This window comes from Pan troglodytes, chromosome 12 (assembly GCF_028858775.2).
Source record: "Pan troglodytes isolate AG18354 chromosome 12, NHGRI_mPanTro3-v2.0_pri, whole genome shotgun sequence".
Lineage (NCBI taxonomy): Eukaryota > Metazoa > Chordata > Mammalia > Primates > Hominidae > Pan > Pan troglodytes.
The window spans coordinates 61,270,299-61,297,013 of NC_072410.2; the positions used below are offsets into that span (position 1 = coordinate 61,270,299).

Below are 26,715 nucleotides of genomic sequence, written 5' to 3' on the forward strand. Positions count from 1 at the left end.
GCCCTGCTAACTTTTTGTATTTTTCGTAGAGACGGGGTTTCACTGTGTTAGCCAGGATGGTCTCGATCTCCTGACCTTGTGATCCGCCCGCCTCGGCCTCCCAAAGTGCTGGGATTACAGGTGTGAGCCACCGGGCCCGGCCAGCATTTTTTTTTTTTTTTTTTTTTTAAGTGTGGTTCTGCTGTTGACAGTTTTTTCCTCTTAGCATTTTTTTTGTATGTGTGTTTAGTGTGGTTCTGCTGTTGACAAATTTTTTTTTCAGTGTTTGCTTGTTTTCTAAAGTTCATTTTTAGACTAACACTGAAGTAGGATAATGAATTACAAGTTGGCAGTTACTATTGCTTCTTCAAACCAATCATTCCATTGTCCCCTGGCTTCCATTGTTTATACAGAGAAATCACCTATCGGTTTTACTGTTACTTCTTTGAAGATAAGTTTTTTCCTCACTTGCTCAGTTTGTTTTTTTTTTTTTTTTTGGTGTTAAGGAACAGAGTTTAATAGGCAAGAAAGAAACGATAAGGCAGAAGGAAGAGGCTCCCCTGTACAGAGACAGACGGAGGGGGTGCTCCAAAGCCAAAAAAGGAGGTCTCCACCTGCGGTGGACACCTGCCAGGTATATATGCAGAGGCTGGAGGAGGCAATGTCTGATTTGCATAGGGCTCAGGGGATTTGTTTGACTAGGCATGTCATTCAGGTAGCCCGTGAAAAAGCTGGCCTTCCCACCCTAGCCTTTTAATGTGCATCATTTGCTCAGTTTTAAGATTTTCTTTGTTTTTTGTCTTCAGTAGTTAACTATGACAAGTCCGCATCTGATTTTGTATTTATTGGGATTCATAGTGCTTCTTGAATGTGAGTTTTTTAAAAATTTATTTTAGAAGTACTTAGCCATTATTTTTTCAAATGTAGTCCCTGCCTCAGTCTGTCTTTCATCACCTTTTGATCTTCCTTCTCTCTTTTGCTTTCTTCTATATTTTTATCCTTTTGGCTTTTGTGTCTTCATACTGCAGTCTGGATATTTTCTTTGACCCATCTTCCTTTTTCGATTTCTCAGTCTTGTTTAATCTGTATTAAAGCCATCTATCAATTTTAATTTCTGTTATTGTATATTTTAATTCTTAGGCTTTTGAGTTTTTTCTTTTTAATAGATTTTATTTTTGAGACGGGGTTTTGCTCTGTCACCCAGGCTGGAGTGCAGTGGCAGTATCTTGTCACCTTGACCTTCTGGGCCCAAGTGATCCTCCCACCTCAGCCTCCTGAGTAGCTGGGACTACAGGCATGCCCCACCATACCTACAATTTTATTTATTTATATTTTTAGCAATGAAGTCTCCATATGTTGCCCATGCTGAAGCAGTCCTGCTTTCGCCTCCCAGAGTGCTAGGGTTACAGGCATGAGCCACCTTGCCTGGTCAGCATTATTTTTTTACAGCAGTTTTTAGTTCACACCAAAATTGAGCATAAGGTGCAGATATTTCCGGTATGCCACCTGACTCCCCACACACGAAGCCTCCTCCATTATCAACATCTGACACCAGAGTGAGTGGTACATTTGTTACACTTGGTGAAGCTACATTAACATATCATTATGACTCAAAGTCCACAGTCCACATTAGGGTTCACTGTTGGGGTTTGGCAAATGTGTAATAACATATCCACCAGTACAGTGTCGTACAAAGTAGTTTCACTACCCTAAAATCCTGTGTGCTCTACCCATTCATTCCTTCCTCCCCACTAATCACTGGCAACTGCTGATCTTTTTACTGTCTCCATAGTTCTGCCTTTCCTACTACATCACATAGTTGAAATCATACAGTATGTTGCCAGTTAAGATTGGTTTCTTTCATTTAGTAATAGGAATTTAAATGTTCTTTATGTATTTTCATGTCTTGATAGTTTTTTTTTTTTTTTTTTAACACATCTGCTGGCAGGAAGATAGCTTTTTAAAAAATTTATTTTAATTGACGTAATAATTGTACGTGTTTATGGGATATGTAGTGATTTTTTTATGCAAAATTTCATCATATAGTGATGTGTTGATACATATATAGTGATCAGATCAGGGTAATTAGTGTATTCATCTCAAACATTTATCCCTTTTTTGCATTGGGAACCTTTTGTGGCCTCTTTGTAGCTATTTGAATCTATATAATGTATTATTGTTAACTGTAGTCATTTCACAGTTATGTAGAACACTGGAACTTATTCCTCCTATCTAGCTGTAATTTTTATCCTTTCACAAATCTCTCCCTATTCTTCCCTTTCCCCTGTCCTTTCCACCCTCTTGTATCCTCTGTTCTACTTTTTACTTACATGAGATGAACCTTTTTTTAGCTTCCACATATGAGTAAGAACTTGTGGTGTTTAACTTTCTGCTCCTGGCTTATTTCACATAAGATAATGTCCTCCAGTTCCATGTATGTTGCTGCAAATGACAGGATTTCATTATTTTTTATGGATGTATAATATTCCTCTGTGTGTGTGTGTGTGTGTACACACATCACATTTTGTTTATCCATTCATCTATCGTTGAACACGTAGGTTGATTTTGTATCTTGGCTACTGTGAATAGTGCTGTAATCATGGGAATGCAGACGTCTCTGATACAGTGTTTTCCTTTCCTTTGGATAAATGCCTAGCAGTGGGATTGCTGGATTATATGGTAGTCGTGTTTGTAGTTTTTTGAGGAGCTTTGATACTGTTCTCTATAGTGGCTGTGCTAGTTTACGTTCCCACTAACACTGTATAAGAGTTCCCTTTTCTGTGCATCCTTGCCAGCATTTGTTATTTTTTGTGTTTTTGATAATAGCTATCCTAACTGGGGTAAGATACTTCATTGTGGTTTTGATTTGCATTTTCCTGATGGTTAGTGATGTTGAACATTTTTTTCACATATTTGTTGGCCATTTGTATATAATCTTTGAGAAATGTCTATTCACATTGCGTGTGCATTTTTAATTGGATTTTTTCTTTTTTTTTTTTTTGCTGTTAAGATGTTTGAGTTCCTTGTAAATTCTTGACGTTAATCCCCTCAGATGAGTAATTTGCGTATATTTTCTCTCATTCTGTAGGTTGTCTTTTTTTACTCTGTTGATTTTTGCCTTTGCTATACAGAAGTTTTGTAGTTTGACATAATTCCATTTGTTGTTTGTTGCCTGTGCTTTTGAAGTCTTTATTCATAAAATCTTTTCCCAGACCGATGTCCTGAAGCATTTCCCCTGTTTTGTTCTAGTAGTCTTATAGTTTCGTTAGTTCTTTGAGCCATTTTGAGTTGATTTTTTATGTAGAGGAGTGAGGGTATAGTTTCATTGTTGTGCCTATGGATGTCCAGTTTTCCTAGCACCATTCATTGGAAAGACTGTCCTTTCCCCAGTGAACATTCTTGGCACCTTTGTCAAAAATCAGTTGACTGTAGATACGTGTATTAACTTCTGGGCACTCTGTTCTGTTCCGTTGGTTTATGTATCTGTTCTTATGTCAGTACCATGCTGTTTTGGTTACTACAGCTTTCAATATATATATTTTTAGGTCTTTTCTTTTTTCTTCCTTTTTTTTTTTTCTTTTCTTTTTTCTTTTTTCTTTTTTTTTTTTTTTTTTTTGTAATGCAGTCTCTCTCTCTGTTGCCCAGGCTGTAGTTCAGTGGTACCATCACAGCTTACTGCAGCCTTGACCTGAGCACAGTTGATTCTCCCACCTCACCCTCTCAAGTATCTGGGACTACAGGCATGCATCAAGATGCCTGGTTAATTTTTTTTTTTGGTACTTACACATTTCTGTGCCTGTTGAGTGGTGGCAGGAGCAGCCCTAGTCTGGGCAGCCGAGTGGCCGAGCAGAAGTTACAGGGACACAGGGGCACCTCTAGCCCCAGAGAGGGAGACTGAGGCTTTGGGAGCTGTGTGGCCCTGGGCTCCAGAGGAGGCCTCCTGACATCTCTTCCCCCAACCAGCTCTAGTCTCTCTGCAGCCACCTTTTCAGGAAGGGCAGGGACTCCATAAAGCTCCAAAATTTACTGCCTTTCTCATTACAGGGGCTGGGAGGTGGGGCGCAGAAAGTGTAAGAGGTTTAACCTCCCTGGGTGACTTTAATTCCAAAGGGCAGAGCCTGGGTGTGGTGGGACCCATGTGTGGTCCCAGTGCTTTGGGAGGCCGAGGCAGGAGGATCACTTGAGCCTAGGAGTTTGAGGCTACAGTGAGCTATGATCGCAAGTACACTCTTAGCCTGGACCACAGAGCAAGACTCTGAGTCAAAAAAAAAAAAAAATTTTTTTTTTTTTTTTTTTGAGGCGGCTCTCACTCAGTTGCCCAGGCTGGAGTGCAGTGGCGTGATTTCGGCTCACTGCAAGCTCCGCCTCCCAGGTTCATGCCATTCTCCTGCCTCAGCCTCCCGAGTAGCTGGGACTACAGGCACCTGCCATCACGCCCAGCTAATTTTTTTGTATTTTTAGTAGAGACGGGGTTTCACCGTGTTAGCCAGGATGGTCTCGATCTCCTGACCTCATGATCCACCCGTCTCGGCCTCCCATAGTGCTGAGATTACAGGCGTGAGCCACCGCACCCGAAATTTTTTTTTTTTTTAAATTAAAAAAGTAGGCCGGGTGTGGTGGCTTACGCCTGTAATCCCAGCACTTTGGGAGGCCAAGGCAGGCGGATTGCCTGAGGTCAGGAGTTTGAGACCAGCCTGGCCAACATGGCGAAACCCCATCTGTACTAAAAATATAAAAAGTAGCCGGGTATGGTGGTGGGCACCTTTAATCCCAGCTACTTGGTAGGCTGAGGCAGGAGAATGGCTTGAACCCAGGAGGAGGAGGTTGCAGTGAGCGGAGATTGTGCCACTGCATTCCAGCCTGGACGAGAAGAGCAAAACTCCATCTCAAAAAAAAAAAAAAAAATTTAAAAAGGGCAACTTTTTCAAGAAAAATGGAGGGGAAAGGGCACGAAGAGAAATTCCCTCTGCAGCAGAGCAAGTTCCTTCCATGGAGGAACAGGAAGCCGCAATCACTGTTTGCAGCTGGGCACAGCTGCCATGACATTTCATACAGCAGCCATTGACCTGCTTCCTCCTGATGTCCTGTCTGGGCACATCCTCCAGCAGGGCCACCAGGGAGGCAGGGATGGCAGCCCTTGCAACTTCCCTTTGACCTCAGGGAATTTGAGAAATTGAGGTGTGGGATGGCAGAGTGGTGGTGTTTGGAGGCCAGGAGGAAGAGGCTGATGTCTTCAACCCCACAGGACTCAAGCAGCCCACCCTGATGCCCTAGATGAGTGCTCGGGAGGGACGGCCATGCTGCTGGCTTTCTGTGTAGCACTCAGGCAGGTGCCTCAGTGAGCCCTCAGAACCGGGGAGGAGGAGGTTGCAAAGCAACAGCCTGATGCCCAGGGCCTTGCAGCTTGTCTTGGGGAGCCCACACTGCTCCTCCTGGGGTCCCTGCACTAGGCTAGGATGCCCCTGTCCTCCCACATCCTCCGCTCCCTGTACCCTGTTGGCCCAGCAGCAGTCCCTGTCCTAATGGCACAGTGCAGCCATCCACAGAATCCACACCCAGACACCTCTCTGGGCCACACATCATGAGGTCTCCACCCAGCTGTGTGTGACCCACATAGTGACAGGGTATGGCTGAGCAGGTCTCCAGGCCCACCCTTTGCCCACAGCCTCCTGCCTCCCTGTGGTGAGACACACAGGCAAGGGTCACAGGTCAGCAAGTCTGTTCTCTTAGAAACATGCCAAGGTCAGGTGTGGGCCACTTGTGCTCCACGGGGGCTGCCATGCTGCCTTCTTGGAGCACCCAGGAGTCCCTGTCAGATATCCTAACCTGAGTACCCACAGCTGCTTGTGGTGAGGGCTGACTGTGGGTGCTCACTGACTGCCTGCTCAGCACACAGCTGGATGGTGCTGGGCACTGGGCCTTCCAAGAAATGGAAACGGCCCCTTCCCTCCCAGTGCTCACATACAGCAGGGGAGACAGGATGGCCGGACAGAATGGTGCCAAGTGTGAGTGCTGCAGGCAGATCCTCGTGGAGAGAGCCAGGGCCCGGCTGGAGGGGTGACATCAGAGCTGTGCACATACCTGAGTTTCCTTGCCAGCACAGGGCATGAGGGTCAAGTGGCTCTACACAACTGAGGCACAGCAGGAGGAGGGGGCACATAACCTGGCTAATTTTTTGTAGAGACAGGGTTTTGCCCTGTTACCCAGGCTGGTTTTGAACTGCTGAGCTCAAGTAATCGTCCCAACTCAGCCTCCCAAAGTGTTGGGATTACAGGCGTGAGCCACCATGCCCAGCTGTTTTTAGGTCTTTCACTTCCTTTGTTAAATTTATTCCTGTTAGACTTTTTTCCTAGCTATTGTAAATGAAATTGCCTTCTTGATTTCTTTTCAGGTAGTGTATTGTTTGTATATGGAAACATCACTGATTTTTTTTAAATAGTGATTTTGTATCCTGCAACTTTACTGAATTTTTTAGCTCTGAGGTGTGTGTTTTTAGTGGAGCATAGGTTTTACTATATATAAGGTCATGTCATCTGCAGCTGCAAACACAGGGACAGTTTGACTTCTTCATTTCCAATTTGGATGCCCAGAACTACTTTGTCTTGTTCTGGCTAGGACTTGCAGTAGTATGTTGGGTAAGAGTGGTGAGAGTGAGATTCTTGTCCAGGTTCAGTTACTGGAGGAAAAGCTTTTATCTTTCTCTTGTTGAGTAAGATGATAGCTGTGGGTTTGTCATATATGGCCTTTATTATGTTGGTGTACTTTCCTTTTATACCTAATTTATTGAGAGTGTTTTTTTTGGTTTTTGTTTTTGTTTTGTTTTTGAGATGGAGTCTCACTCTTGTCGCCCAGGCTGGAGTGCAGTGGCGTGATCTTGGTTCACTGCAACCTCTGCCTCCCAGGTTCAAGCAGTTCTCCTGCCTCAGCCTCCCGAGTAGCTAGGATTACAGCTCGTGGCTAATTTTTGTAGTTTTGGTAGAAACGGGGTTTCACCATGTTGGCCAGGCTGGTCTCGAACTCCTGACCTCAAGTGATCCGCCTGCCTTGGCCTCCCAAAGTGCTGGGATTACAGGCGTGAGCCACCACGCCTGGCCTAGAGTTTTTTTTTTAATCACGAATGGATGTTGAATTTTATCAAATGCTTTTTCCGATTCTATTGAGATGATCCTATGGTTTTTGTCCTTCATTCTATTGCTAAGATGTATGACATCCATTGATTTGCATATGTTAAATTATCCTTGTATTCCTGGGTTGAATCCCAGTTCATCATGGTTATTACATTTTGATGTGTTGTTGGATTTGGTTTGCCAGAATTTTGTTCAGAATTTTTGTGTCTATGTTTATCAAGGACACTGGCATGTAGTTTTCTTTTTTTTGTTTGTTTTTCCTTTTCTGGTTTTGGTATCAGGGTTATACTGGCCTTGTAGAGTGAGTTCAGAAGAATTAACTTTGCTTCAATTTTTTGGAATACCTTGAGAAGAATTGGTATTCATTCTTCTGTAAATATTTGGTAGATTTCAGCAGTGAACCCATCAGTCCTGCACTTTCCTTGGGAGACTTTTTGTTACTGATTCAATCTCATTACTTGTTTTTGGTCTGTTCGGGTTTTTTATTTATTTATTTATTTATTTAATTTTGAGACGGAGTCTCGCTCTGTTGCCCAGGCTGGAGTACAGTGGTACAATCTGGGCTCACTGCAAGCTCCGCCTCCCGTGTTCACGCCATTCTCCTGCCTCAGCCTCCCGACTAGCCGGGACTGCAGGTGCCTGCCACCATGCCTGGCTAATTTTTTGTATTTTTATTAGAGACGGGGTTTCACCATATTGGCCAGGCTGGTCTTGAACTCCTGACCTCGTGATCTGCCTACCTCAGCCTGCCAAAGTGCTGGGATTACAGGCATGAGCCACTGTGCCTGGCAGGTTTTTTATTTCTTATTGGTTCAATCTTAGTAGATTGTATGTGTTCAGGAATTTGTTCATTTCCTCTAGGTTTTTAAATTTATTGCTGCGTAGTTGGTCAGCAGTCTCTAATGATCCTTTGTACTTCTGTGGTATCTGTTATGATGTCTCCTTTTTTGTTTCTGATTTCTTTTATTTGGGTCTTGTCTCTTTTTTCCTTAGTCTAGCTAAAGGTTTGTTGATTTTGTTTATCTTTTCAAATGACCAGCTTTTTTCTGATCTTTGATCTCCTGTAATTTGTTTTAGTCTCAATTTTGTTTATTTCAGCTCTGATCTTTATTGATCTTCGTTGTCTAATTTTGGTTTTGTTCTTTTTGGTTCCTTGAGATGCATCATTGGTTGTTTGAAATCTTTCCAGTTTCTTGGCATAGGCATTTATTGCTATAAACTTCCCTCTTAGCAGTGCACTGCTTTTGCTGTATCCCACAGGCTTTGGCGTATTGTATTTGCATTTTCATTTGTTTCAAGACATTATTTTATTTCCATCTTAATTTCTTCATTGACCCAGTGGTCATTCAGGAGCATGTTGTTTAATTTCCATGTATTTGTATAGTTTCCAGCATTTCTCTTGTATTGATTTCTATTTTTATTCCATTGTGGTCTGAGAAGATAGTTGACATGATTTTTTCAGTTATTTTAAAATTTGGTTGAGACTTGTTTTATGTCCTAAAATATGGTCAATTCTGGAGAATGTTTCATGTGCTGCTATAAAAATGTGTATTCTGCTGCTATTAGGTGAAATGTTCTGTAAATAGCTGTTGGTTTCATTTGGTCTATGATGCAGTTGAAAACTATGTTTCTTTGTTATATTCTGTCTAGATGATCTGTCCAATGCTGTTGAAGTCCCCAACTATTATTATGTTGAGGTCTGTCTCTCCCGTTAGATCTAATTATGTTGTATATCTGGGTCCTCTGGTGTTGGTTGTGTGTGTATTTACAATTCTTATATCCCCTTACTGAATTGATGCCTTTATTATATAGTGTCCTTCTTTGTCTGCTTTTACAACTTTTGGCTTGAAGTCTATTGTGTCTGATATATGTAAAGCTACCCCAGCTCACTTTTGGTTTCTGTTTACATGGAATGTCTTTTTCCGTCCTTTCACTTTTAGTCTATGTGTGTCTTTATTTTGTTGGGACAGAGTTGTGCTCTGTTGCACAGGCTGGCACAATCTTGACTAACTGCAACCTCTTCTTCCCAGGTTCAAGCGATTCTTGTGCCTCAAATTCCCAAGTAGCTGAGATTACAGGCATGAGCCACTGTGCCCAGCCAATTTTTTTGTATTTTTAGTACAGACATGGTTTTGTCATGTTGGCCGGGCTCTGTGGGTGACTTTAAAGATGAAGTTAGTATCTTGTTGACAGCATATTGTTGAATTTTTTTGTTGTTGTTCAGTCTATAACTTCTATTTTTTATATATATTTTTTGAGATGGTGTCTCACTTTGTCACCCAAGCTGCTGGAGTGCAATGGGGTGATCTTGGTTTACTGCAACCTCCGCCTCCCAGGTTCAAGCGATTCTCCTGCCTAAGCCTCCTGAGTAGCTGTGATTACAGGCGCACGCCACCATGCCTGGCTCATTTTTGTATTTTAGTAGAGATGAGGTTTTACCGTATTGGCCAGGCTGGTCTCGAACTCCTGACCTCAAGTGATCTGCCCGTCGTGGCCTCCCAAAGTGCTGGGATTACAGGCATGAGCCACTGCGCATGGCCAGTGTATAACTTTTAAATGGGGGAATTTAAATCATTTATGCTCAAGGTATTATTGATAGGTGAGGACTTACTCCTGCCATTTTATTGATTGTTTTTTAGTTACTACATTATATATCCTTTGTTCCTTGCTTGCTCTTCCATATATGAAATTCTTGAGCATTTCTTATAAGGCAGTCTACTGATGAGTATTTCCTCAGTTTTTCTTTGTTTGTGAAGGTTTATTTCTCCCGTGTTTCTGCAGGACAGCTTTGCTTGGTATAATCTTGATTAGCTGTTTTTTTGTTTTTCTTTTAGTACTTTAACTCTGTTAATCCCATTCACTCCTTGCCTGTAAGGATTCTGCTGAGAAATCTGTTAGTCTGGTGGAGATACTCTTATTTGTGACTTGATGCTTTGCTTTTGCTGCTTTTAGAGTTCTTTTTTTTTTTTTTTTTTTTTTTTTTGAAACAAGGTCTCACTCTGTTGCCCAGGCTAGGTAGAATACAGTGGCGCAATTAAAGCTTATTGCAGCCTTGACTTCCTGGACTCAGGTGATTCTCCCACCTCAGCCTCTGAGTAGCTGGGACTATAAGCATGCACCACCATGTCCAGCTAATTTTTATATTTTTTTGTGGAGATGGGGTCTCACCACGTTGCCCAGGCTGGTTTTGAATTCCTGGCCTTAAGCAATCCACCTGCCTTGGCCTCCCAAAGTGCTGAGATTATAGGTGTGAGCTGCTGTGCTTGGCCTCTTTGTTGAATTTCTCATTAAAATCATGAATTATTTTCCTTATTTCATTAAAGTTCTTACCTGTATTCCCTTGTACCTCCTGAGTTTCCTTAAGATTGTTATTTTGAGTTCTTTTTCTGGCATTTTATATATTTCTTTATGATTGGGGTCTATTACAGGAGAATTATACTGTTTGCCTTTGAAGATGTCATGTTTGTTTTTTCTCTGTTGATCTCTCTACATTGTTTCTACACATTGTTGGAAACCCCCCCCCCTTTCAACTTTATGGAGTAAATTTTATAGGGAAAGACTTAATTTATATAAGTGGATCTTAGATCAGTGGAATGTGTTGGCCTTGGTTCTGTGTGGACACAGTAATGTAGTTTCTTCATCTGTAATCTGTACTAGTGACATTTGAGAGTTTCTCAGCAGCCTAGGATGAGGGAGTGTGTGGTGCAGCTTTGCCAGGGGGGTTGGCTCATTGGACTGTTTCTCAAGTCAGGGACACATGTATGCATATGGTGAGTTGGCCAACTTGGGGTCTGGCTTGCTTGGGTTGAAGCCACGGGACTGTTACTCTGGCCAGGAGCACAGGCATGTGGTTGCTCAATTGGCTTGGTGTTGTGCCTGGCAGGAGTGGCCCATGGTTTCTCAGGTCTAGGACACAGGTGCACAACTGCCCAGCCAGCCTAGATGTGTCTGTCAGGGGTTGCCCATTGGGCTGTTTCTTAGGACTGGGATGTGGGCTCTTGGCTGCCTGGTTGGCCTGGGGGGATGCCCATCAGGGACGACCTGTGGTAATGTTTCTGAGGCCCTTATTGGGGGCGCAGGGCTGTTCGGGAGGCCAGAAGCATGTCTACATGGGGCAGAGGTGCTAGGAGCCTTTTTCTTAGGCACTGAGTAAGGGTGCATGGCTGCTTCACTAACCTTGGGGTGTATCACATGCTCTTTGGCTTGCGGGCCTCCACTAATTTGGAGAGAGCTTATAGTGGCTTGGTTGGCTTATGGGCAGGTTTGTCCTGGATGGGACTGTCAGACTGTTCCTTTGGCTTGAAGTGTGGTCTGGTTGTGGGAGTTGGTTTTCCCTGCTGTGTGGGACCAAAGTTGCAGCTATAGTTGTGGCATTCATTCACCTGTGTGGCCTTGGTGTAATGAAGATGGAGCTGAAGTGCTGCAGAGGTGCAGTGGCTACTGGCCCCCAGAGGGTGCACTCCAGAGGTGGCTCTGGTTTCAAGATGGTGTTGCACTGCCACAGCTTGTTTCACTGGGGGTAGGTGGGGGTTGGGGAGCACATTCCTTGTGCTCCTAATTTGGGCAGTGCAGCTGTATGGATTTCCAGCAGTTCTCTAAATTGGGCTCAGGGCTTGCAAGGACTGTGGGATTCTCCTTTTTATTTTATTTATAGTTTTTGAGATGGAGTCTTACTCTGTTGCCCAGGCTGGAGTGCAGTGGCACGATCTTGGTTCACTGCAACCTCTGCCTCCTGGGTTCAAGTGATTCTCCTGCCTCAGCCTCCTCAGTAGTTGGGATTACAGGCACCCACCACCACGCCCGGCTAATTTTTGTATTTTTAGTAGAGATGGGGTTTCACCTTGGCCAGGGTGGTCTTGAACTCATGACCTCAAGTGATCCGCCTGCCTCAGCTCATCAAAGTGCTGGGATTACAGGCATGAGCCACCGCACCTGGCCGATTCACCACTTTTAAGGAGTGTAGGTGTTTGTGGTGGTAATGGGAGTGCTGGTGAGGGATCTTCTGCTTGCTTTTTCCCTGCATCAGGAAGTCCCTGCTGACTGCAGGCAAATCCCATCTGGGTGAGGGGAGATGGGGCTGCAGAGGCTGGATGCTTCCATTCTGCGTTCCTGGACTTTGTCACCAACAGGTGTGTCTCCATTCCCCAACTGCACTCAGATGGTCTCTCTGACACACCTGTCAGATCTTAGCTGTTTATTTGTTAACCTTTGTCCTTTCTTGTGTGTAGGATGAATGCTAGGTGTCTTTAGTCAGTCTCCCTGATTCTTTTTTTAATATTCTTAATAACTTTGCTGGAATTCTTCAGCTTATCTAATATCTTGAATGTATTACCTATTGTAACTAATATCTTAATCTTCTGTTTTATTGTTCTCTTATTTTCACCCTTGTTTCTGGCTATGTGGTATGTGGTCTTGGTTTTTGGTTCTCTGGTCATTGTAGAAAGTTTTAGGTATCTAGAGTCATGTGCAGAAATGGGAAAGTTTATGGGCAGTGAACACTTATGTACCCATCACCCAGTCAGCATTTACCAACTCATGGGTAGTTTTTTTTTTCACCTTACCTTATCCATTGTCTCTCTCCCACCCACTGGATTAGCTTGAAGTAAATCCAGGTGTTATATATTATCTGTATATATTTAAATATATTAAAATAACCATTTAACATTTTAAAATTTTATTTTTAAAGATGGGGTCTTGCTGTGTTGCCCAGGCTGGCCTAGAACTCTTGAGCTCAAGCAATCCTCTCACCTCAGCCTCCTGAATAGTTGGAACTAGAGACACACACCACTGTGTCCAGCTTTGTTTGTTTACGTATTTATGAGACAGGGTCTCACTCTGTCACCCAGGCTGGAGTGCAGTGGCATGCTCTTGGTTCACTGCAGCCTTGACCTCCTGGGGCTCAAGCTGTCCGCCCACCTCAGCTTCCTGAGTAGCTAAGACTGTAGGTATGGGATATTATGCCCAGCTAATTTTTGTCTTTTTTTTGTAGAGATGGGGTTTTGCCATGTTATCCAGGCTGGTCTTGAACGCCTGAATTCAAGCCATCTGCCCACCTTGGCCACTCAAAGTGCTAGGATTACAGGAAAATGTCACTACATTCCATTTTTTTTTTTTTTAATTGAAAAACGGTGGGTTCTGGCTACGTTGCCCGGGCTGGTCTCAAACACCTGGGCCCAAGCAAATCTTGCCTTGGCCTCCCAAAGTGCTGTGATTACAGGCGTGAGCTGCTACCCCTGGCCATGGTCTGTTTTTTGTTATTTTAAATTCATACGTAATTCTTATACATATTTATAGGGTACAGCATGCTATTTCAATACCTTTATGTGATGTGTAATGATCAAATTGGGGTAATTATTGTTATCTCAAGCATTTATCATTCTTTGTGTTGGGAACATTCAAAATCCTCTCTGCTATTTATTTATCTTTTATTTATTTATTTTTTTGAGATGGAGTCTTGCTCTTGTTGCCCATGCTGGAATGCAGTGGTGCGATTTCAGCTCACTGCAACCTCCGCCTCCCGGGTTCAAGTGATTCTCCTGCCGCGGGTCTCAAGTAGCTGGGATTACAGGCGCCTAACACCATGCCCGGCTAAGTTTTTGCATTTTAGTAGAGATGGGGTTTCACCAGATTGGCCAGGCTGGTCTCGAACTCCTAACCTCAGGTATTCCACCCACTTGGCCTCCCAGAGTGCTGGGATTACAGGCGTGAGCCACCACGCCCGGCCAGCCTCTGCTAGCTAAAATGTCAAATTATTAACTATAGTAATCCTAAAGCCAGGATCAGTGACTCATGTCTGTAATCCCAGTGCTTTGGGTGGCTGAGGCAGAAGGATCACTTGAGGCCAGGAGTTAGTGACCAGTGTGGGCAACACAGCAAGACTCCATCTCTACAAAAAGTTTAATTAATAATTAGTTGAGTGTGGTGAAATGCACCTGTAGTCTCAGCTACTTGGGAGGCTGAGGCAAGTGGATTGTTTGAGCCCAGGAGGTCCAGGCTGCAGTAAGCTGTGATTGTGCCACTGCATTCCAGCCTGAGTGACAGAGCTAAATCTCTTCTCTAAACAAACAAAAACCTGATAAAGCTCCAAAGAACAACAAAAACAAAAAAATAGTCATCCTGCAGTACTATAAAACACTAGAATGTATTCCTCCTGGCTAGGTATAATTCTCTGTTCATTAACCAATCTCTCCCTACATTCCTCTTTTCTAACCTTTCCAGTGTCTAGTTGTGTAAATTTCTTTTGTTTTCGTTTCATTTCATTTCGTTTCATTTCTTCTCTATTTTTCTTTTTTTAAAGAATAAGGGTCTTGTTGCCCAGGCTTCAGTGCAGGGGCACACGATCATAGCTCACTATGAGCCTCAAACTCCCAGGCTCAAGTGATCCTCTCTTCTCAGCCTCCCAAGTAGCTGAGATTACAGGCTTGCACTACCATGCCCAGTTAATTATTTTATTTTTTCTAGCGAAGGGGTTGCCCAGGGTGGTCTTGAACTCCTGGCCTCAAGGGATCTCTTGCCTCGGTCTCCCAAGAGTAATTTCTTAATACGAAATAGCATTCAATTTCCCTTATATTCTCAGTTTTAAAAAATTCTAACTTTTCCTTCACAATTTGAATCAAGATTCACATGAGACCTATTAGAATTGCTGATTTTAAAAATTAACTAAATTGTTATATAATTTACATACAATAAGGTTAGTCTCTTGTAAGGGTATGTGTTTATTCATTTTGACAAATGTATACACTCATATAAGAACCACAATTGAACATTTCCATCACCCAATTATTCCTCATTCCTGTTTGTAATCAGTCCCACCACCAACTCTGCATTGTCGTAACTGCTGATGTGCTTTGTCACCTAAGCTTTATTTTTAAATGTATTTTATTATTATTATTTTTTGAGACAGTCTTGCTCTGCCACCCAGGCTGGAGTGCAATGGCACAATCCTGGCTCATTGCAACCTCTGCCTCCTGGGTTCAAGTGATTCTCCTGCCTCAGCCTACCAAGTAGCTGGGATTATGGGCATGTGCCAGCATGCCTGGCTAATTTTTGTATTTTTTTTTTCTTTTCTTTTTTTTTTTTTTTGAGACGAAGACTCGCTCTGTCGCCCAGGCGGGAGTGCAGTGGCACGATCTTGGCTCACTGAAAGTTCCTTCTCTCGGGTTCACGCCATTCTCCTGCCTCAGCCTCTCGAGTAGCTGGGACTACAGGTGCCCACCACCACGCGCGGCTAATTTTTTGTATTTTTGGTAGAGACGGGGGGTTTCACCGTGTTAGCCAGGATGATCTCGATCTCCTGACCTCGTGATCCACCCGCCTCGGCCTCCCAAAGTGCTGGGATTACAGGCGTGAGCCACCGTGCCCAGCCTAATTTTTGTACTTTTACAAATACAAAATTTTAGTGGAGACAGGGTGTCACCATGTTGGCCAGGCTGGTCTCGAACTCCTGACCTCAGGTGATCTGCCTGCCTCGGCCTCCCAAAGTGCTGGGATTATAGGCAGGAGCCACTGTGTCCAGCTAGAAATAAACTTTATGTACTACTTACATCTGGTTGGTATTCTTTTTACTTAGCATACGGTTAGAAGTCATCCATGTTGCTTGTTGGTGCATCAGTAGTCGGTTTCTTTTTATTGCTGAATAGAATTCCGTATGTTGGCATATATATGATAACTTTTTTTTTTGAGGTGGTCTTGCTCTGTTACCTATCATGTGGTGCCATTATAGCTCACTGCAACCTCGACTGCCTGTGCTTAAGCAACTCATTCACCTCAGCCTCCTGGGTAGCTAGGACTACAGGTGCGTGCTACCACACCCAGCTAATTTTATTTTATTTTATCTTATTTTATTTTTTGAGACGGAGTCTCGCTCTGTTGCCCAGGCTGGAGTGCAGTGGTGCAATCTTGGCTCACTGCAAGGTCTGCCTCCTGGGTTCATGCCATTCTCCTGCCTCAGCCTCCCAAGTAGCTGGGACTACAGGTGCCCACCACCATGCCTGGCTTAATTTTTGTATTTTTAGTAGAGACGGGGTTTCACCTTGTTAGCCAGGATGGTCTCGATCTCCTGACCTCGTGATCCGCCTGCCTCGGCCTCCCAAAGTGCTGGGATTACAGGCGTGAGCCACTGTGCCTGGCCAAACCTAGCTAATTTTAAAATTTGTTTTGTAGAGATAGTGTCTTGTACTGTTGCCCAGGCTGGTCTAGAACTCCTAGCCTTAAGCAATCCTCCCGCCTTGTCTTCCCAAAGCGCATCCTTTTTATTTATTTATTTATTTTTATTTTTAAACTCAATCCACTCTAATGGAAATTTGGTTTGTTTCTAGTGTGAGTAAAGTTATTATTTTGTTTTGCTCTTTGTGTTTTGTTTGTTGGCTACCTGTCTGGACTAATTCTGTGAATTCTGGCTGCCCTGTAGTTTGTAGCCATTGATATCTCTGTTGGTTATTGTTACTGTTTCAATACATAATTCTTTTCTCTCTTTATTTTCAAGCCTCACTTCCTAGGAGTTACCTCTGAATCGGCATAGCTAATTTTTTTCCTAAGTCTGTTTTAATTTCTAGGTTCCCCTCTTTCTTCCTTTTTATTTGTTGCAGAAACTGCTCGTTCTGTGGCTTGCTTAGTGCATACGATTTCCCATCTGGATTTTGCAGATTTTATCCTTGTGCAATTATTATGCTTTGTCTTTTGTATTTCCATACTTTTATTGCTAGATCTAGAGGCTTGATCAGATTCAGGTTAAATTTCTTGGCAAGACTGTTTTATAGGTTGTGTTGTGTTCTTCCATGGGGTTGGTTGGAGTGCCACTTAATGTCATAGTTAGCAAGCAGCCATTGCCTAAGGCTTTTATTACATTAACAGTTACAAAACTAATCCTGTCACTTTTTTCTTTGATTAGGTGGACTATCTGTATCAGGAGAAACTTGCTTTTATTACCTGTTTCATTACTTTTATTTGCTGTTTCTACGTGAAAGTCAGGATGAATGGCTGATTTCTCCCTTTGTTAACCAGTTTTCAATGACTGATTTAACATTTGCAAAGGTGATCACTTTTTTTTTTTTTTTTGAGAATCATTAGGAACTCATACTCAAAAATAACATTTTTGCCTTTGTTTAAGATTTGGAAGTTTTTTGTGTGTGTGTGTGACGGAGTTTTGCTCTTGTTGCTCAGGCTGGAGGGCAGTGGCGCAATCTTGGTTCACTGCAACCCCTGCCTCCCGGGTTCAAGCGATTCTCCTGCCTCAGCCTCCCAAGTAGCTGGGACTACAGGCACACGCCACTATGCCCGGCTAGTTTTTTTTGTGTTTTTAGTAGAGACGGGGTTTCACCATGTTGGCCAGGCTGGTCTCAAACTCCTGACTTCAGGTGATCTGCCTGCCTCAGCCTTCCAAAGTGCTGGGATTACAGGTGTGAGCCACTGTGCCTGGCCACCAAAAACTCTTTAGATTTGCCCTTTTGAGGCTATTTTCTAGATCCCGTAGGCATGCTTCATTTTTAGAAATTCCGTTTTCTTTTTTCTCCTGACTTGTGTGTTTTCAAATAGTCTGTGTTTGAACTCACTAATTCTTACTTCTTTGCCATCAATTCTGCTGCAAAAGACTAATACATTCTTTAGTATGCCAATTGCGTTTTTCAGCTCCAGAATTTCTGCTGGAGTCTTCTTACATGTTTTAATCTTTGTTAAAGTTATCTGATAGAATTCTGTATTCCTTCTGTGTTATCTTGAATTTCTTTGAGTTTCCTCAACACGGCTATTTTGAATTCCTTATCTGAAAGGTCACATATCTCTGTTTCTCCAGGATTGGTCCCTGATGCCTTATTTAGTTCATTTGGTGAGGTCATGTTTTCCTGGATGGCGTTGATGCTAGTAGATGTTCTTGAGTGGCATTGAAGAGTTAGGTATTTATTGTAGTCTTCACTGTCTGGCCTTATTTGAAGCTGTCCTTCTTGGGAAGGCTTTCTAGATATTTGAAAGAACTTGGGGCCGGGCGCGGTGGCTCACGCCTGTAATCCCAGCACTTTGGGAGGCCAAGGCGGGTGGATCACGAGGTCAGGAGATCGAGACTATCCTGGCTAACATGGTGAAACCCTGTCTCTACTAAAAATACAAAAAAATTAGCCGGGCGTGGTGGCGGGCACCTGTAGTCCCAGCTACTCGGGAGGCTGAGGCAGGAGAATGGTGTGAACCCGGGAGGCGGAGCTTGCAGTAAGCCGAGATCGTGCCACTGCACTCCAGCCTGGGCAACTCCATGTCAAAAAGAAAAAAACTTGGGTATTGTGATCTAAGCTGTATCTGCTTTAGGGGTACCCCAAGCCCAGTAATTCTGTGGTTCTTGCAGACTCATACAGGTACCACCTTGATGGATTTGGACAAGATCTGGGTAATTTGTGGATTACCAGGTGGAGACTCTTGTTCTCTTTCCTTACTTTCTCCCAAACACACGGTCTCGCTGTCCTGAGCCACCTAAAGCTGGGGTTGGAGTGAGAGACACAAGCACCCCTGTGGCCACCATGACTGTGCCAGGTCAGTCTTGAAATTAGGACTATGCTGGGTCTCACCCAAGGCCTGCTGTAACTGCACTCTGGCTACCTCCCATGTTTGCTGAAGGCCCTGGTGCTGTGCAATCAGCAGTTGGCAAAGCCAGCCAGACCTGCATCCTTCCTTCAGGGCAGCAAGATCTCTAGACCCCAGGTGGGTCCAGAAATGTTGTCTGGGAGTTAAGGGACTAGAGCAATACTTTTGTATTGTGGCTGAGCTGGCATTCAAACCACAGGACTGGTACTTCTCACTCTTTTTCCCATTTCCACCTCACCTCGTAGCCACCGCCATCCCCAGGCCACAAGGGGTACTGCCAGACTCACCGATGTTTCTCTAAGGCCCAGTGTCTCTGAAGTCAGCTTGTCATGAACGCTCTGTTACCTGGGACTCACCCTTCAGGGTGGTGGGCTCCCCTATGGCCCAGGGCAGGTCCAGAAATGCCATTTAAGAGTCAGGTCTTAGAATTAGGGACACCCAAGAATCAACTGGTGCTCTGCCCTGCTGTGTTTGTGCTAGTACCTAAGCTGTAAGACAAAGTTCTCTTTACTCTTTCCCTCAGCTTTTCTCAAGTAGGAGTTTTGCCCCATAGCCACCACAGCTGGTAATGTGCTGAATCTCACTGAAGCCAGCAAGTCTCAGAGGCTCAACTGAGGCCCTCAGTGTAGTACTTGGATATCGCTACTGGTTATTCAGGGCCCAAGGGCTCCTCAGTTAGGTGATGAATGCTGTCAGCTCCTGTCTTCTGGCCCAGGGTGTGTGTAGAAATATCTGGGAGTTAGGGCCCTGAACAGGGGACCTCATGACTCTGAGCAGTGCCCTGTCGTGCTGTGGCTGAGCTGGTATCCAAGATGCAAGAGAGTCCCCCCCACTCTTCCTTCTCTCCTCAAACAGAAGGAAGGCATCTTTCTTGGAGCCCTGAGCTGTGCAGCCTGTCTAGGGGAAGGGGTGATGCCAGCACTCCATTGGCTGCCCCGCCTGGTGTCTCAGTATGTCTCATTCCCTGCTTCCTGTCCCCCTTCCCACCACCTCTACTGTCTTGGTGCCCAGTTCATTCATTACTAAGAATCGGTTAAGAGTTGTAGTCCTTACGGCTCAGACTGCCAAAAAGTTTACTTGGAAACATGGAGTGCTGTAGCCCTCCATGGTGAGGCTGGTGGGAACTCAAGTTGGGACTCCTGGGATCGGCAGTTGCCCTCCGCTTTAGGGCTGGTTTAAATACTCCCTCCCTGGGTGGGTGTCACCTGGGTTTGATCGGGTTTTCTTTTCTGCTCTCACAGGGCAGCACTGAGTTCAGTGGCTTGCAATTGCTGTGTTGTCCCTCCCTCAGCACCGAGAGGCTCTAGGCACCAGGCCTTTTGCTGCTGGCTGGGGGGAACAGGAAGTGTGCGTAGTTGCTAATTGAGGACTGTTGTTTCTCCCTTCAGTGATACGCAATTAAAACCAGGTACTATGAGTACTCACCTGATTTTTGTTTTTTATGAAGGTGTTTCAGTTAAAACCAGGTACTATGAGTACTCACCTGATTTTTGTTTTTTTTATGAAGGTGTTTTTTCTATGTAGATCTTAATTTGGTATCCTTGTTGGCGGGGGCATGGGCATGATCAGTGGAGCCTTCTATGCTTGCTCTGCCTCCCACCCATTTTCAGTCTAAAAAATCAGTGGCAGCTGGGCGCAGTGGACCACACCTGTAATCCCAGGAGGCCAAGGTGGGTGGATCATGAGGTCAGGAGTTTGAGACCAGCCTGGCCAACGTGGTGAAACCCTGTCTCTACTAAAAATACAAAAATTAGCCGGGCGTGGTGGTACATGCCTGTAATCCCAGCTACTCAGCAGGAGAATCACTTGAACCTGGGAGGCGGAGGTTGCGGTGAGCCGAGATTGCACCATTGCACTCTACCCTGGCGGACAGAGTGAGACTCCCTCTCAAAAAAAATTCAGTGGCTTCCATTAAACTACAGTTTGGATTTCCCTAACTCCTTTAAAAAATAATTGCAAAAATTTTTAATTGTGGTAAAAAAAATATAGAACATAAAATTCACTGTTGGTCTTTTTTTCTTAAATAGAGAGGGAGTCTCGCCATGTTGCCTGGGCTGGTGTTGAACTCTTGGGCTCAAGCGATCCTCTTGCCTTGGCCTCGCAAAGTATTGGGATTACAGACATGAGCGAAAATTTTCTTTTGTTGATCATTTTTATGTATATAGTTGAGTAGTGTTAGAAATGTTAACATTCTCGTGCAACAAATCTCTACAACTTTTTCATATGACAAAACTGAAACGCATTTCTGGGCAACCACCCTTCTCCTTTGTTTCTGTGAATTTGGCTACTTTAAATACCTCATACCAGTTGAATTGTACAAGTACAGTCATGCACCGAGTAACGATGTTTTGGTCAATGATGGACCCAGTGTAGGACAGTGGTCCTAAGGTCATAATTTTTACTGTACCTTTTCTATACTTAAATATGTTTAGATACGCAAATACTTACATTGTATTATGGTTGCCTAGAGTATACAGTACAGTTACATGCCATACAGGTTTGTAGCCTAGGAGCAATGGGATATTTATACACCGTATAGTAGAGGTCCAAGAGAGCAAAGATCTCTTGGAGATGATGCTTTCAATTCATTTCAGTATATATGCTCACGAGTGGGATTGCTGGATCATATGGTAATTGTGTTTCTGATTTTTCAAGGAACTGTCATACTGTTTTCCACAGCAGCTGTAACATTTTATATTCCCAGCAAGAGTACACAATGGTTCCAGTTCCACATAACTTGTGAACATTTATTTTATTTATTTTGTTGTTTGTTTTTTAAGAGACAGGATCTTGCCCTGTCACTCATGCTGGAGTGCAGTGGCATGATCATATCTCACTATAGCGTTGAACTTCTGGACTCAAGCCATTCTCCCACGTTATCCTTAGTGTCCTGAGTAGCTAGAACTATAGGCATGTGCCACCGTGCCTGGCTAATTTTTAAAAATATACATATTTTTAGAGATGGTACCTTGCTGTGTTGCCCAGGCTGGTCTTGAATTCCTGGCCTCAAGCAGTCTTCCTGCCTCAACCTACCAAAGCACTAGGATCGGAGGTGTGAGCTGTTGGGCCTCACTGGGGATTTTGATAGTGATTGCTTTTAATTCATAAATCAATTTGGGTGGTGTCGATATTTAACAATATAATGTCTTCCAACCCGTGAATGTGGGATTTCTTCCCATTTATTTACATCTTCTTTAATTCCTTTTAGCAACATTTTGTAGTTTTCATTGTTAACAAGTCTTTTCCTCCTTGTTTCATTTTTCTTTTTGATGCTGATGCAAATGGAATTTTTTTTATATTTCGTTTTTAAATTGTTCATTGTTAGTGTATTAGAAATGCATCTGACCTGTAATCCCAGCACTTTGGGAGGCTGAGGCGGGCAGATCACTTATCATCAGGAGTTCGAGACCAGCCTGGCCATCATGGTGAAACTCCATCTCTACAAAATACAAAAACCAGCCAGGCGTGGTGGTGGGCACCTGTAATCCCAGCTACTCAGGAGGCTGAGGCAGGAGAATCGCTTGAACCTGGGAGGCAGAGGTTGCAGTGAGCCAAGATTGTGCCACTGCACTCCAGCCTGGGCAAAAGAGTGAGACTGTCTCAAAAAACCAAAAATTTAAAAAGACAAAAGTATATCTGATTTTTGTGTTTTGAATTTGTATCCTGTAACTTTGTTGAATTCACTTATTTTTTGTTTGTTTTTGAGAGGGGGTCTCACTCTGTTACCCAGGTTGGAATGCTGAAATGCAAACTGCAGTTTAATGGAAGCCACTGATTTTTTTCGGCTCACTTCAGCCTTAACCTTCCAGGTTCGAGTGATCCTTCCACCTCAGCCTCCTCAGTAGCTGGGACCAGAGGTGTGCACCACCGTGCCTGGCTAATTGTTTATTTTTCGTAGAGATGGGGTTTCACTATGCTGCGCAGGCTGGTCTTGACCTCCTAAGCTCAAGTGATCTGCCCGCCTTGGCCTTCCAAAGTGCTGGGATTACCGGCTGTTAGTTCTAACAGTTCTTCTTGTGTAATCCTTAGGGTTTTCTGTTGGTTCATGTTATCTGTGGACAGAGGTGACTTGACTTCTTTCCATTTTTTTCCTCATTGAATTGCTCTGACTAGGATTTCTAATACTGTGTTGAATAGAAATTGTGAAAGTGACCACCTTATCTTGGTCCTAATCTTAGAGGAAAAGCTTTTGGGCTTTCACCTTTGAGTATGATGATAGCTGTTTGTTTGGAGAACTCTACTCTGATGAAATGTCCTTCACTTGCCTTTCTGGTTCTGGGTTGGATGGAATGAGTTGGAAAGTTTTTGTTGGTTAGCAGCTAGGCTGTCAGGCAGGCCTCTGGTGAGGATGGTTTTCTGGCCACACAAACTTTTTTTCAGAATGTGTGCCGTGTGTGTTTTTTGTTAGAGTAGGATATGATGGTTGTAGCCACTCTTCTCTCTGTTTTTAGGCACTGTTATGGCTGGGGAAGGAAAACTGGCATGGCGTACTGTGATCCCTTCTTCACCTTGTTGAAATCATACAGTGCAAGAGGTTGTTTTTAGTGGTTGCTTCATCTTAGGCCCCAACTATATCTTATTCTGTCCTAGTTGCTAAGCTTTGTTGCCCAGGTCTTCTCCCTGATGGTCAGTAGTGTCTTCGGCTTCCAGGGCCTCAGATGTGATCTAGGTCCCAAAAGCCTGGTCTTGGGTGTAGGTGTTACTACCTTGTGACTGTTTTACATGTATTTTGGCCTTAGGCCTTTTCCTTTTCTCCTTGGCCAAGGTAATTTTTTTTTAAACCCCTTTTTGGTTAATCAGTATTACCAGAGAGGAATCTTCCAACCTCCTAGTTCAGCTTACCAGCATTTCTGGAGCTGAGGTGAGAAAGTGTACTGTAAGTCTCAACATTGTGTATGTAGTCTGATTAAGTAGAAGGTGTGTGTGTGTGTGTGTGTGTGTGTGTGTGTGTGTGTTTTAAATGTAAACTAACCTCATATATATTTGGTACAGGAAAGTTATTGGTATAGTAGGACATATTACTGCTTCATAGGGGATTTCCCCTCCTCACGTTAATGTGATACAGTGATCCAGCCAAGATTTCTTGGGATTAAAGAGAAGACACTAGCAATATATAAAGAAACAGTAAGAAAGCTGATAAGCCTCAAAAATGCTTTCTTGTACATACATAATAATTGGTTTAGTGGCTTCAAAGACCCTTATGTTTTCTACTTTGTAAAGCTGTGTGGACCAGCCAAAGAAGGTAAAAGGCATTAAAATGATGGAATTATAAGAATGGTTATGTTCAGTTTTTATTATTTTGGGAAATGGTCTTTTAATGAGAACTGAATGTTCTCAAGCTTCCTCATATCAAAAGAGGAACGCCGTGTGAAGGAAGCTATGACTTCAAGGAAGATATGCTCTGTGGCTACTGCTGATACCTCTGAGAGGAGTACCATGAGACTGGTTCTTGGAATACTAAGCTGGAGGCTGGAATCAGTGCTGCTGCTTTCAGATATAGCAAGCTGACAAGTCCTTGGTCTCTCCTCCTGCCTCCTTCTTCTAGTACCCTATAGGCACTGGAGAACAAGATCTTAACAGGAAGACAGCTGGAAATGAAAAATGTAGATTGCATGGTCCCAGCCTCAGCATCACAACGGAAGGCTGGTTTTGGAGATGAGAGATAATCCCAGAATAAGTGGCAAAGTCTCACTGCCCCCGCCCCCCCTTACATCTGTCAAAAATCTGTTCTTAAGCCCATATGAGTTATTAATTAAAAGTAGACTTATTTTCTTTGGAAGCAAAAGAATGATTATCTGAAATGTTTGCATTTGTAGCTCTTGGCTTTATTTTGAACTATTGGCTTTAATACTGGTTTAGCATTATTCATAATTTTAAAATTTCTTTTTTATTTCAGTATCAGATGTAGAAGGTGGTGATGGACTGCAGCTCAGAAAGGAACATACTCTCAAAATATTTACTTATATCAATTCCTGGACACAGAGGTATGCATCTTTAGGTATTTCGAAGACTAATTTTTGTGAGTTGTGTTATAAGTTGCGATTTTTATTGTCACATTTTCTTTTTAGGGTGTTGGGTTAGATACCATTAGTTACTAAATGACAGTTTGTCAATATTTATTAAATCTTTACTCATGAGGTCGATCATGATTCTGTTTTTAAAACATGGGCATAAATATCAGTTTCTTTCTTTGACCCCTCCTTATTTAGGGATATGAGAGTCACAGAAATTCTGAAAAGTAACTATTTTGAGAGATTAAATAATTTTTAATGGTATAGCTAAAGGCTTGTAACAATCTTAATCCTTAAAAAAGAAAAGTCATTGTGGTAGGGGATACTTTTAAGCCACTTAATATCTGTTCCGTTTCTATAATTATGTGTATTAGACCAATTTCTAAATAATACATATATTGAGACTATAGGAAATAAAATTTTAGGAAAACAAATGTTAATATAATCAAAGTTTATAAAAAGGATTCCTGTTCCTCAATGTGATTTTAACTAGTCTTTGCTAATAATTTTTTTCCCTTGAATAAACCAATGAAAATAAAAATTACTTTAACTTAAACTTAGTCCTTCTAAAAAATTTTATGGGTAAGAAGAAGCATTGTGTGCAGTAGCCAATGAACATGTTAAATGCAGTGATACATAAATGAATGTTCTGAGGTATACAGTCTAGCTGAACATAGAGTTTAGCTGAGTAGTTTAACTTCAAATAACATTTGCTCTATGGTAATATCCTTTTTTCCTCTCTCAGTAGAGTTGGCAGATATACTTGTTGCAAAAGACTTTGTAGATTTTATTTATGTAAACATTCTGTACCATCATTATTGACATTTCTTTTCTGAGTCTCACTGAATTTCAGTAAGTTTAGGAGTGGTTGCTGTTGCATTATGGATGGACTAGATGAATATTGCATAATACTAATATGTTTATGATTGAAGATGAACTTTAATAGTCCACAATGATTTGCTGAGAAATGTTGTGTCTGAGTCATAATCTTGAGTTTTAATTATTGTAACTACAGCTAGGTGGCAACATGTTATACTAGGAAAAAAATCTACACTTCTGATTTCAGGATCTATAAGTTTGCCACTGAATAAAATGAAATCCAGAGAAACAAAATCATTTTCCTAAAATCTCATCACTAGTTATTGGTAGAGATGGGGTGGGAGTTATATGTTCCCATTCCTAATACACTTGTATTCTAGCTTATTTTTAATCCCTGTATTATGAATTTTTAACCAAGAGTCTGTGGATGGGAATGAAATTATAAAGGAGATTTTCATATGTGCAGTTTTAGGCAGTAATTCTTAGGTCTCATCAGAATATCAAAGTGTTTGCCTCCAAACCACCGAGAGCCTGTGGTTTATCTCATGTTGCCCTAGAATGTAGTGGTTAAGAAGAGCGTGGCCTGGCGGGGTGTGGTGGCTCATGCCTCTCACTTTTGAGAGGCTGAGGCGGAGGATCTCTTGAGCCTAGGAGTTCGAGACCAGCCTGGGCTACAGGGCGAGACCCCATCTCTATTTAAAAAAAAAAAAGTGGCCTTGGATCTAGATAGACATGGATTCTAGTCCTGCTTCATCACCTGTGAACGAGTGATTATGACAAATGAGTTAACTTCTGTAAACTCTCATTTCCTCATTGGTGGAAATAGAATAATAATAAAGCTACTACTGTCTTAATGAGATTGTAAGAAAACAAAGTGCTTAGCACTGTATTTGCTAAAAGGACTTAATAAACATATTTTAATTAAAATTGTTAAAATTTGTTTTGGAAAATGAAATATAAATTAAAAGATGTAAGCTAAAGTATGAAAGCTAAGCTGGAGAACATTGAATAATTTGTAATTTTGTTCACCTGTCAGTAAGTATGAACAGTTGTTAGCTCGTAGTAATAAAAGTGGAATGTTATACTCTTAATTGTGCATACTCTTAATTGTGCTGATAGAAGGGAGAACAGGTAAAAATATTTAGATCACAGTGCCTTGTAGTGAAAATTTGTCTATTTCCATCTTCCTCTCTTCCTCCCCTAAATTATTTTCT

The 26,715-nt window shown here is 42.6% G+C and overlaps 1 protein-coding gene across 7 annotated transcripts in view; it reads left to right on the plus strand.

The window, feature by feature from the left end:
• The window catches only part of USP34 (ubiquitin specific peptidase 34), a 283,157-nt gene that overhangs the window by 25,792 nt on the left and 230,650 nt on the right, over positions 1 to 26,715 (plus strand). For all 7 annotated transcript variants that reach the window (XR_010149508.1, XR_010149509.1, XM_016948585.4 and 4 more), the window contains exon 2: positions 24,568 to 24,655. Coding sequence is in view for 4 of the 7 variants with exons in the window: in XM_016948585.4 (XP_016804074.1) it covers positions 24,568 to 24,655 (88 nt within the window). In the remaining 3 variants the exon portion in view is untranslated. The remainder of the gene's footprint in view (positions 1 to 24,567; positions 24,656 to 26,715) is intronic.